Source organism: Pinus tabuliformis, chromosome Q (assembly GCF_031772625.1).
Source record: "Pinus tabuliformis cultivar Carrire ecotype Pingquan chromosome Q, CPIR1, whole genome shotgun sequence".
Taxonomy (NCBI): domain Eukaryota; kingdom Viridiplantae; phylum Streptophyta; class Pinopsida; order Pinales; family Pinaceae; genus Pinus; species Pinus tabuliformis.
This window is the reverse complement of record NC_142296.1, coordinates 222,566,017-222,578,341: the sequence shown is the minus strand read 5'-3', so window position 1 is coordinate 222,578,341 and position 12,325 is coordinate 222,566,017. Positions and strand designations below refer to the sequence as shown.

The 12,325-nt window shown below is 40.7% G+C and overlaps 1 protein-coding gene across 1 annotated transcript; it reads left to right on the top strand.

Moving 5' to 3' along the window:
• The first annotated feature begins 2,932 nt into the window (after nucleotides 1-2,932).
• On the top strand, nucleotides 2,933-4,732 carry LOC149219000 (clavaminate synthase-like protein At3g21360). Its single transcript, XM_089384214.1, has 3 exons — nucleotides 2,933-3,371; nucleotides 3,553-3,803; nucleotides 4,112-4,732. Exons 1-3 carry the CDS (start codon nucleotides 3,009-3,011, stop codon nucleotides 4,461-4,463), a joined length of 966 nt encoding a protein of 321 aa, XP_089240340.1. The 5' UTR covers nucleotides 2,933-3,008; the 3' UTR covers nucleotides 4,464-4,732.
• The last annotated feature ends 7,593 nt before the right edge of the window (nucleotides 4,733-12,325 follow it).

Genomic DNA, 12,325 nt, shown 5'->3' with positions numbered 1-12,325 from the left:
TCTGACGGCCCCTCAATGAACAACATAACTAATCTCGCCACTGAGATATCTTAGACCATCATTACCAACCTCTGGAACTCTGCAATACATGCCTTTGTGTTGCTTGTCTGCCTCAGTTATGCCAACTCCCTGAAATGAAACTCTGGGTCCAGCTGTCAAATCGCTCTATAAGCCTCTAATTGAACTCCACGTAGGAAGCAATGGTAGTGTGACCTAGGGTGATCAATCCATGATGCTACTACTCCTGTGCGTCTCCATCTAGGTGCAAGGTGACGAATTTAATTGAATTTGTCTCCCTTATGGGGTTTAGCTGGAAATAAGTGTCCAACTTCTGCACCCATGCTCTTACAGAACTCTTGGTTGACCCATCAAATCTGGGAAGAGTTATCTTTCCCACTCTCCACTCTATGTCCTAGTTCCACCAGCCTCCGCCAGCCTCTCCTTTAAGTGGAAAAACTCCCTGAAAGACATGAACATCTTGATTCTCAGGTCCAACACATCATACTCCTCAATCCCCTCCACGAATGAGCTCATGAGAGGTGCAAATGAGTCTAGTTCTCATGAGGGTCCATCTAAAAATTAGGGCATAGTGGAATGGTTGGAAGGACCAGTGATAGGTGGGGTATCCTTATGGTTTGTGCGTGCATGCATTTGGCTCCCTTCACCAGTTTGGGATCCACCTTCCCCGTGATTGTCTTGTCTCCCCTGGTTCTAGAAATGCACGCTAGCCAACTATGCTAGCATGTCCATTATCAGGTTCTCCATCCCCCCTGAGACCACGAAAAGGTGTGAATTGCCTAGCTGACCACTTATGTGTATTGCTAGAGAAACTCTTTGCTGAAGCAATCCTCAACCCCTTTACTGATGAATCCACCCACCAAATCAAATCTCCCTTCCGGAATGCTAGATCCTTCAACCCTTTTTCCCTTTGAATTGTCCCACTCCTATGCATATGTTGACTTATCCAGAGAGGCCCATGCATTCCTAGAAAAGATGAACTCGGGCCTCAAGAATGGCCCAATATTGACCCTGCAAAATTCCTCCAAAATCCTTGCACCAAGATGGGAAATGCTCCTACAATTTTCTGCTCACCCACATAACTGAAGTTGGCACGGTAACTGCTAGTTTGAATTGCCTCTATGCCCAGGAAGTGTGCACTACTAGTTCCATCTGTTGGAAATGATGCCTTGTGGAAGCCCTGGAATGAACTCCCCAAATTCCCAACGAGGGAGACACTCGAAGTTCTTCGAAACTGGTGTGGATTTCGCTGGAAATCCCTTGTGCTCAACAACACTCCAACCCTTGCATTGAATAGCTCCAAGAGAGGTAAAATTCTAAAGTATGATAGTCGAAAGATGAGAAATGTTTCCTTGCTGCCTTGTATAGTCATGACTCCCTTGTCTCCCCTTGGTGACTCCCACAATCCACTAACTCATCCTTCTTCCTTGAGGTTTGAATTGCCTCCTTTTGTGGCCTCCATATTCCACTAGGAGTTCAATTTTTTCCATCTTGGAGCGTATTGCTTCCCTTTTTTTAGCATGTGATGCACTCCTCCTCAGATCTCCTAGGTCCAAAATTGCCAAAATTTTCCTCCAACACCCAAAATTGCAAAAATGTGTTTTTCTTAGCAACTCTAAACTCTATGGAATAAGGGATATCACATTTATATGTTATATTTAGATCAGTGTTTGGAATGTTTTAGTAGAATATGGATATGATTATAAAATTTGATATTTTGATTAATTTTAGACGATATAAACACTGTATTATATCAATATAAAGTTGTTGTCTTGAATTGACTAGTAGAAAACGAGCGTGTAACAAAAACAGAGGAATATGCCAGAATACAAAGTTGTTGTCTTGCATTTTACTGCAGGTGCCCAGAAACAGAGGAATATGCCAGAACCACCTATGCACGCATATGTGTGGAAATGGACTTCAACGTCGGATTCCCAGCTGAAACACACCTAACAAGTAAAGACTGTGTGGAACCAGAAACTCAATTATGAAAGTGTCCTCTTCAAATGCCGATCTTGCTTTGAGACAGGCCACCTAGCCAAAAATTGCCCAAAAGTCTCCTAGAAAAATTCTGCTAGAAAAAATCACCACATATCTACATGGAGGGAAGGAGCACAAAAGGAACACTACACTGTCATCAAAGAAGAATACTCTCGAGAAAACTCTGAATCGCAAGAAATCAGGCAAAAAAGAAACAACTCTCAAGACAAGCAAGGGGAAAGCCCCGCCCAACAACAAAAGAGTGAACTCGACAACCCCTCAAGTTATGAGGGTTCGAATACCACACAAAATAAATCTCCATTTAACAGCAAAGCAGATCTCCTAGACCAAACTTCTTCTCCGACTATCTTCAAAAGGATGAACACAATAGATCGTGAAACTAAGACACCAATGTCCCAAGAATCAGAAGAGATGAAGGAGGTGCAAGATAAAGAAAGTTGGAAGACCATAGAAAAAAAAAAGTTACAGCACCAATCTCGCCAAAAAAGACGAGGAGCTAGACAATTAGAAACTAAGAAAGAAAATTATGGGTCCGATATACCAATTTGGTCTCAATGGACGGTAACCATCATTATCATCATCGTCATCAAAACATAACCACAGTATATTATATTTAGATTAATGTTTGCATTGTTTTAGGAAAATAAAGATATAATTATACAATTTGATATTTTTATTAATTTTAGGAGATGTAAGCACTCTATTATATTACTATAAAGTTGTTGGTTTTTGTCTGGTTTGGAAATAATAAAAAAACAAGACAAGCGAGAATCCCGTGTATGACTGTGAATGAGACTAAAACGACGATAATTGCCATTTTTTTTTTCTGTGAATTGACCACCAGAAAATTAACTTATCACAAAAGGTAACCACGGTTATCCGATTACTTATGGCAAGCAACTATAACACTAAAGACTAACCTCACTATTTGCAAAGGACTTCTATGCTAAGATTCAAGCGAGCATTCTGAACAGCAGCGAGAGAAAACAATGAAGGAATTAGCCTTCTTGCAACAAGGAAGAATTGCCCAACAGCAGATTCTCGAAGATGGCAGCCTCTTTCCGATGGTTCTTCTTCCTCCAGATGAAAACCCCTCAATTGGGTCCTTGCTCAACGCCATCCAACATAACAAGGAGTGGATCGACAGTCAACTAAAACAGGCTGGGGCGTTGCTGTTTAGAGGATTTCCATTGAGAAGTGCATCCGATTTCAATGCAGTTGTTGAAGCATTTGGATGGAAAGAACATCCATATCTGGGATTAGGTTCAAGGACCAGAATTGAAGGAAGGGTTTACACTGCAAACGAAGCTCCTCTGGATCAGCCCATCAAATTCCATCATGAGATGGCTATGGTAAGCCAATCTTATCCCTTCCATAGTACAGTTTCTTGTGTTTCTTTCTGGCTCTTCAAACTTATTCTTGGTATAATTTTTACAGTTTCCTGTTGTTCTTTCTGGCTCTTCAAACTTATTCTTGGTATATTTGTTTTGCCCTGTTCATCATTATTCTTGGTATTTGTTTTTTTCTTTTCAGTTTGATGAGTTTCCTACCAAATTAATCTTCTTCTGCGAGATTGCACCTCCGGAGGGAGGGCAGACAGCAATCGTTTTAAGCCATAAGATCACTCAAAGAATGGAACAGAGATACCCACAACTTGTTAAAAAACTGGAGGAGGTGGGGTTGATTATTCCTGGCAACATCCCTCAGGAAGACAATTCTCAGTCCTTTTTTAGAGGATGGCAATCCCGTTACGAAACCAACAACAAGCAAGAAGCAGAAGAGAAGTAAGAAAAAAATGAGAAAGCTATATGTAATATACATCCATTTTCATTTCTTAAGTATATATCTGAAATTTTGATAGAGATTTCTCCATTTTCATTTGTAAAGTATATATCTGAAATTTGATAGAGATTTGTTAAAAGATGAATCTATATTATTTGATAGAGATTTGTTAAAAGATGAATCTATATTATTTTTTCAGTATAAATCTCTGTTAATTCGGATTCAGCTCAGATTTAAAGTGCAATTACCATTTATTTTATTTTGAAATAAACTGAAATTAATGATCATGTGGTGTGGTTGTTGCTTCCAGGCTTGTTATGTCAGGTGTTCCAGTATCCAAAATAACCTGGGCAGACGATGGCACAATGTTTTTCGAAATGGGACCTCTTGTTTCCATAAGAACGGTTGACAGAGACACAGACCAGAGGAAAGCATGGTTCAACCCTACAACACTTGGACTTCAAAACTCAGCCCTAAAACTCGGAGACGGTTCCCTCTTTCCTGAAGAGGCAATTGAACCCTACATCCAAATAACCGAAGAAGAGTGTGTGGACATCACCTGGGAAGTTGGTGATGTTCTGGTGCTGGACAATCGCTTTGTACAGCATGCCAGAAGGCCTTCAACCCCACCTAGAAGGGTACTCGTAGCCTTCTGCAAGTAGAATGGGTGGGTATTCGCTCGACTGCCCAGCATTTGCTGTGCTATTGTTTCCATTATTGTTGTTGGTGGTAATTAATCTCTGAGCTCATCTCTTCCTGCCCTTCCTGAAATATCCAGATAGATCTCTCATGGTTTATTTATGCAATAGTTGCAATTTGATTAAAAACCAAGGTCCTTCAACAATCGTTGCCAAAAATTATGTTGAAAGCTCTGGATGGACCAGTTAGCCTTAACAGAATTAAGTGAAAAAGTTTTAAGGTCGGGCTTTTAGTGTTTCTGAAAATATTAGATAGGATATTATTTGAAATTTACAATCTCTTACCTAGAGGGTTAGATTATTTTTAAGCGTAATTTAAATGTTTATTTATTTATTATTAAATTTAGTTTAAAATTAAGATATCATAATAGTAAATTTAAGTTGTTGCTCTTTTTTTTTTTTCAATCTGATTATGTATTCAAAATCATATTTAAAATAATGAAAAATAGTGATTTCACTTGAAAATGTATCCTTCAAAATAGTGATTTCACTTGAAAATGTATCATTCAATTTTGTTGGAAAAAAAAAAAAATAAATTAAATTTTATCATTTTTTATTAGTGAAATAAATCTATAATTTATAATAAATAGTTTTATTTATTTGATATTAAATATTAATTTTTCTTGTTAATTCTGGATCTAGCTTTTAGAAGAATCAAATATCTTTTTACTTTGAAAGATGTTTGCATCTCAATCTCTTTTTATTCTGAAGGAGGATCAAATCTCTTTTTATTCCAAAAGAGGTTTGCATCTCAATCTCTTTTAACTCTAAAGGAAGTTTGCATCTCAAGAGATTTGATCTCTCTCTGTGCTTGGTAGATCCGAAGTTTTGATGGATCTAGGCTGGTTTAATTCCTCCCTTTAAATAGTGTAATGACCCCGGAAAATTTGTAAATATTTTATTACCGCTGTAGGTAAATACATTGGACAAGGTTATTATTCTGTTTTAATAATATTGTTAACTCTGAGTTTGAGCATTAACCGAGTAATATTAAATATTGTAACTTCTTGTTGGGAAGTTGTTTTTTAAAAGAAAGAACAGTTGCGAGCATTAAGGGAAAAAAACCCTAACTGCCTCCCCAACCGTAACCACCTAGGGAAAAGGTGGTCGAAAGGAAAATGACCGACCTGTTGGGACAAACGGGAGAGGGATGTCAAAAGAATGCTAAGTTTGGTAGTGACCAGATAGCATTGCTTAGTGCAGAAAGGTTTGCTGAAGGCTATGGTCTGGCAAACAAGCTTGGGGGGAGATTTGGTCGTGCAGACAAATCTCGCGGACGGGAGGAAGACAAGCAAAAGACCAGTGGTCGCGCAGCTCTGAGAGAGAGAGAAACAAATTACTGAACATACCGGGAAAATGTAAGTGTAATTTATGATACCCTGTACCATTCAGTTACTGTGCTGCCAAAGAGCTCCATTTACTGTTTAATGTTATCTGGTTAGAATTGTTAGAGGGATCTACTTTATGTTATCTGATTAGATTCTGTTAGAGGGTTTTCAAGTGGAAAATTTTAATAAGAGGAAAGTTATGGCAGCAACAGTGACTATAGGTGGGGAAAATAAATAAATAATTCGTAACTGAGAAATGTAGATATTTCTTTAAATGAACAGACTATATGGGATTAACGCCCTGTTGAGGCACGTGTGTCGGAGCGGACCAGGTGCTAGACGAATTCTGGGGATTCACGTTGTAGGAAAATTGAGGAAACTCTAACCATAAAACTACACCTTAGCTGTAGCCGCAGGCCTTTATGGAAGCGGGTGGTGTCTGCCTAAAACATAGTTAGGAGGAAAACCGCAAGACAACGAGCTTAACAAAATATTCATCTTTTGGAAAACATGGAATTTACCCAACTTCCGTCGAACAGTACAGTTATTCCTCGATACTCGAAGGTAAACAAAACTGAGAACCATTTCTTTCATAAAACAAGAAGAAAAGGGAGACTGTTGAATAGGACGAGGATAGCTGGAAAGTTTGACGAACATGACGCTCTTTGAGGGTCAGAACCAGCCATACAGCTATAGTAAGGGTAATCAGCAAAGGCAGCGCTGAAGAAAAAAAAACTATGGTGACCAGCACTGTTAAGAGCACAAATCAGGACCTCTGCGCACCCTAAAGGGTTAGCCGCGGATTGAGGTTTTCATCAGGAAAGCAAAGAATAGTGGTGTAACGTACAGGTCTCTTTCCTATAGTCTGAGAAGAGTACAAACCCTGAAAGTACAAACCTTCTCAACGAGTATACAAACATCCTAATAGTTGCAATTACGTAGATTCAAATAAGTGGTAAACTGTAAAGGCAAAAAAAAAGGAATTACCTTTCTATTTCTGAAACTATCTAGAATGTTTCCAAATAAAATGCATATAGATATGACGAGTGCTAAAATCCATTATCCAATCAATGTAGAATCGAACACAGCGTGAAAATAAACCAGATAAATTATATGTGCATACATTCCTCTGAGTAAACCTCCATGATTATATATATAACAGAATAAAGACAAGAGCAGCGGTCGTAGCCAAGTCCAGGAGAAGAATGATAGTCCACAAAGTAAAATTCAGAAATAAATATTCATAGCAAGGGGAGCAGCGGGCTATCGCTCAACCCAAAAGTCACAAACTTATCAATACATGTACAGGGAGATAAATAACGGTCACGAACCATACAACCTCAAGTTGAGGCGATGTTGGGATAATAATTTTACGAGACCTCTGTCCAGGCTAGTAAGCCGCAGAAAATAGAAAACAAGACTAATTAAGACAGTAAACTCTGAACAGAACGCATGCAAATGAAACCCTATACTGGGTTGTAAACGGTAGGGAGTAGCCTCCAGAAGAGAAGAGCCCGAACGGAAACCATTCTCAAGCGAGGACTGGCAACCCGACCTAACAAGAGGAAATGTGCAGATAGTCACATGAAAAACTGGTGATATTTTCCACCTTATTCCAAAACAAAAAGGGACACGGAAGAGTGGACTTACCCGAGAGGAACAACGCGCGCCATGCCTGGAAAAGGAGCCAACTCACCACCATCGGTAGCGTAACATATTTGTGGCATGACAAAACCTGCAATAGCGAGAGCCAAATAGGAAATTAGTAACAGTTTCATGAGATAACAAGAGAATGTAGATTGAAACAAAACTGGAAATAAAAAGAACAAAGAAACCGGGAAACAACCAGACCTGTCTGGAAGAAAGGATTTGTCGAATCACCATAAAAGGATCGCCCTGTAAGGTGATACAGGGAATACCCCAAACCTACTAATTCGCGAACAGTAGAGCCTCAACCGAGACCCAAGGCCAAATGAGTCAAATGAGCACCAAACCCTGGTGGTATGAGACTGAAAGGTCGTATGGAGCAAAGCTAGCCATTCGATGGAATGGACGGGGTTTTCCACCCTCGATCCGATTAGGAATCCTGAGGAAAGTGATATCGCTGCAGATTCAATCAAATCAACAACGCAACATAGTTATTACCCGGAGATGATTTTGGACCAACCTCGAGGTGGTGGATGAGGTGTCATGCTCCGGGTGAATTGCCAATTAATAGCAGTACGAGAGGTGCTGTCACAGTACTCGTTCACATTTAAATTAACCCAAAGTAAACCAGACCCGTATGTAACTGAGGTGGCACGGTAAATGTAGTGGGTGTGAGAGGAGGTGAAAACCAAGGAAATGTTGCCTTGGTTAAATCGCCGGGTAAAAACTTTAGTTTTTGTGTTTTTTTTTCATATTTGGTTGTGGGGAGCTATGACATATGGTATCAGAGCCCAGTTACAAAACTGAGGCCTCTGGGAATTGGAAGTGAATTACAAAAAACAACACATACAATATATTTTCATTTTATTCGTGCAATTCAAGAAAACAGTTAGTGTGCTAACTTTTTCCTTGCTGTCACTTTTCCTATGTTAAGGACAGAACCAGGAACCAGAAGACTGACAGTATGAGAAGAGCGGATAGTGCATCACGCAGGTATGCGATGGGCCAGGGACCTGTACCTGGTCCTGAGAGCAACCCCGAGCTATGGGTACAGCTCGGAGAGGAGGCTCGAAATACAAACATGGCCATCTTGGAGTCAGTGCAGGAATTGAAAAATGAGATGGCCTAGTTACGAGAAGATAACGCATGGCTAATTATGGGACGAGAGAATCATAAAGAGCATGTCCGACAAATAGAACCATCTGCTAACAAATCCCAGTGCGGAGTAGCAAAGAATGTCTGGGGAGCAGCATCACCATACAGAACCTGAAGGGACTGAGGAAAGGGAGGAACGATCCGATAATGCATCCGAACAGCAGACATCAAAAAGGCAACAGATAGAGCTGCAAGGGGAATTTCGTAAGATTAAACCGCCACACTTTGACGGAGAACAGGAGGAAGCAGCTGAGGCATGGTTGATTAATATGAACAAATATTTCCAGCTATACGAATACGATCACAACCTTAAAGCACGACTGGCTATTTTCCAACTGCAGGGAAAAGCCAACCTGTGATGGGAAGAAGTTAAGATTGTAAGGGGAGTAAGCGAACAGACCATAACCTAGGAGAAATTTCAAAGGTACTTTAAGGAGAGACACCTGACTGAGCGTTTTTACGACAAAAAGGCAAGAGAATTCCATGACTTGCGGTTGGGGCAGCAAACCATGGACGAATTTATTATCTGTTTTACGTCCTTGCTTCGTTATGTGCCTTATATTAGAGAAGAAAAAGCTAAAGTACAGAGGTTCGTTAGTAGTTTACGTTGTATATGCGGGAGAGGATTGAGTTTGACAATCCAAAGACAATGGATGAGGCAATACGTAAAGCCAGAATCCGTTACCAGCAGAGTAAACAGAAGGGGGAAATTCCAGGTAAAAGATGGAATGATAAAAGAAGTAACAAGTCGGCTGGAAACAACAAAGGGATGCGTAGTAACGGTAGCAGTGGTGTTGGCAAGGGGCAAAGTAGCAGAGTTGTATAGAAAAATTCATTCAGGTCCAAGCCAACCAACGAGTCTAGAGTCGGCGACCAGCCTATGAAGTTGGACAGCGAAAGGGCAGCAAAGCCTCCAGTGTAGTGTTGGGGTTGCGGTGGACCCCACTACGTCAAAAAATGCCCTCAACGAAAGGGAACTGAACAGGTATCCCAAATCCAAGAAGCATCGACAGTCGGCGACGTAGGACGTAGCCTACCAAGGATTAATGCAGCTTTGGACGATCGTCAGGCAGAGTACCAGCTGACCATGGTGGAATTCGAAGGTAAAATCTCAGACGTTACTATCGTTGTTTTAATTGATCCTGGAGCCACATTCCGTTATACTAGTCCTAAGGTTGTAGAGAATTATAAACTGCAACCTGTTAAATTCAAGAATCCATGGCTAGTATAGCTGGCTACAGGAGCCAAGAGGCGAGTACTTGCAAAATTCAATAACTTTTCTTTACAGATAGCAGAACAACCAGTAATGGCAAATTTAAACGTGTTTCCCCTTGGTTCATATGATGTTCTAATCGGTATGGACTGGCTAGAGAAGCACTAGTCCTTAGTCAACTACAAAACAAAGACTATTTATTATAGAAATGAGCTGGGAACAAGGCAAGAGATGCAAGGAATTAAGCGGCCAGTACAGGTCAGGCCAATAACTGCCTCTCAGTTAGCAAAATGCATTAGGAAGGGATGTCAAATTTATGCCATCCAAGTGGGCTATGCTGACTCGAAAGATAAGATAGCCACATTGGACAACATCCCTGTGATACAAGAATTCACTGATGTGTTTCTGGAAGAGATTCCCGGACTGCCACCTAAGAGGGATATAGACTTTACTATCGAATTGGTACCAGGGGTAGCCCCAGTATCCCGAGCGCCCTACAGAATGAGTGTACCTGAGTTGACAGAGTTAAAAATGCAGTTACAGGAACTGTTAGATAAAAACTATATTCGCCCCAATGTGTCTCCGTGGGGAGCCCCAGTGTTATTCGTTAAGAAAAAAAACGACCCTTTGCATGTGTATATATTTTCGTCAGCTGAACAAGCTGACAATCAAAAACAAATATCCTCTACCTCGGATTGATGAACTTTTCGATCAAGTGAAGGGTGCAACAGTGTTCTCCAAGATCGATTTGCGATCAGGTTACCACCAGATCAGGATTAAGGAGGAAGACATAGCTAAAACAACTTTTAGAACAAGGTATGGGCATTACGAATTTGTGGTGCTACCCTTTGGGTTAACTAACGCCCCTGCAACTTTCATGTGCTTGATGAACATCATATTTCATCGATATTTGGACAGATTTGTGTTGATATTTATCGATGATATACTGATATACTCCCGCACTAAGGAAGAGCACAAGGAGCACCTCAGATTGGTGCTACAAACCCTCCGAGAACACCAGTTATATGCTAAGTTCAACAAGTGCGACTTCTTCAAGGAAGAAATACAGTATCTGGGCCATATAATCACAAGGGAAGGGATCGCGGTGGACCCTGAAAAGATAAGGACCATAATGGAGTGGCCCGTACCGAAAGATGTAGCAGACATCAGGTCCTTTATGGGGTTAGCCGGTTATTACAGACGATTTGTGGAAGGCTTCTCAAGAGTAGCGTATCCTATCACCTCCTTACAGAAAAAGGGAAGAGCATTCAAATGGACCCCGGAATGTCAAAGAAGTTTTGAGCAGCTTAAGCATCTGCTCACCACAGCACCCATTTTGAGCATAGCTGATCCTAATAAGGACTATGTGGTGTGCACTAACGCAAGCAAGGAAGGCGTGGGAGGTGTGTTAATGCAAGAAGGGAAAGTAATTGCTTATGAGTCTAGGAAACTAAAAGAGCATGAGCAGAAGTATTCTGCTTATGACTTAGAGTTGGCTGCCGTCATACATGCTTTGAAGATGTGGCGACATTATCTTATGGGCAGGAAATTTTTGTTACTGACCGACCACCACAGTCTGACCAATTATTTTAGCCAGCCCACTTTGAACGCTAGGCAAGCGCGGTGGGTAGATTTCCTAAGCAGTTTTGACTTTGAAATCAAACATCTGAAGGGGAAAGAAAACCGGGTGGCAGACGCCTTAAGTCGGAAAGTACAATGTTTGTATGAAATTTCCTATAGCGAATGGAAAAGCCCCTTCGAGGAAATGATAAAAAAGGCAGCAGAACAAGATGCTGTGTACCAGCAAATAAAACAGCAAGTACAACAATCTACCAGCGAGAAGAATCAGCAAGGATATGAGATGGATGATGCTGGAATGTTGTACTACAAAAAAAGGCTATATGTACCTGATCAAAACAACATTAAAAATCTGATTTTAGATGAATTCCACATCAGTCACTATGCTGGACACCTAGGTTATCAGAAAATGATCACTGCGCTTCGAAAAGAATACTATTGGCCGGGAATGAAGAGGAATGTGGCTGAGTATTTGGCACGGTGCTTGGAGTGTCAACAAATTAAGGCGGAGCATCAACATCCAGCGGGGTTATTGCAACCATTACCCATTCCGGAATGGAAGTGGGAAACCATTTCCATGGACTTTATAACAGGGCTGCCTAAGACAAAGAAGAATAACGATTCTATTATGGTGGTGGTGGAAAAATTGAGTAAAGCAGCACATTTTATACCTGTGCAATCCACCTACAAAGCTGTACAGATTGCCCATATCTTCATGCAAAATGTGTTTAAATTGCATGGACTTCCGAAGACGATAATTTCAGACCGTGACGTGAAATTCACATCGGTCTTTTGGAAGACATTATTTGCAGAATTAGGGACACAACTGAACTTTAGTACAGCATATCACCCCCAGACCGACGGACAAACCGAGCGGGTGAACCAGGTGGTAGAAGACATGTTAA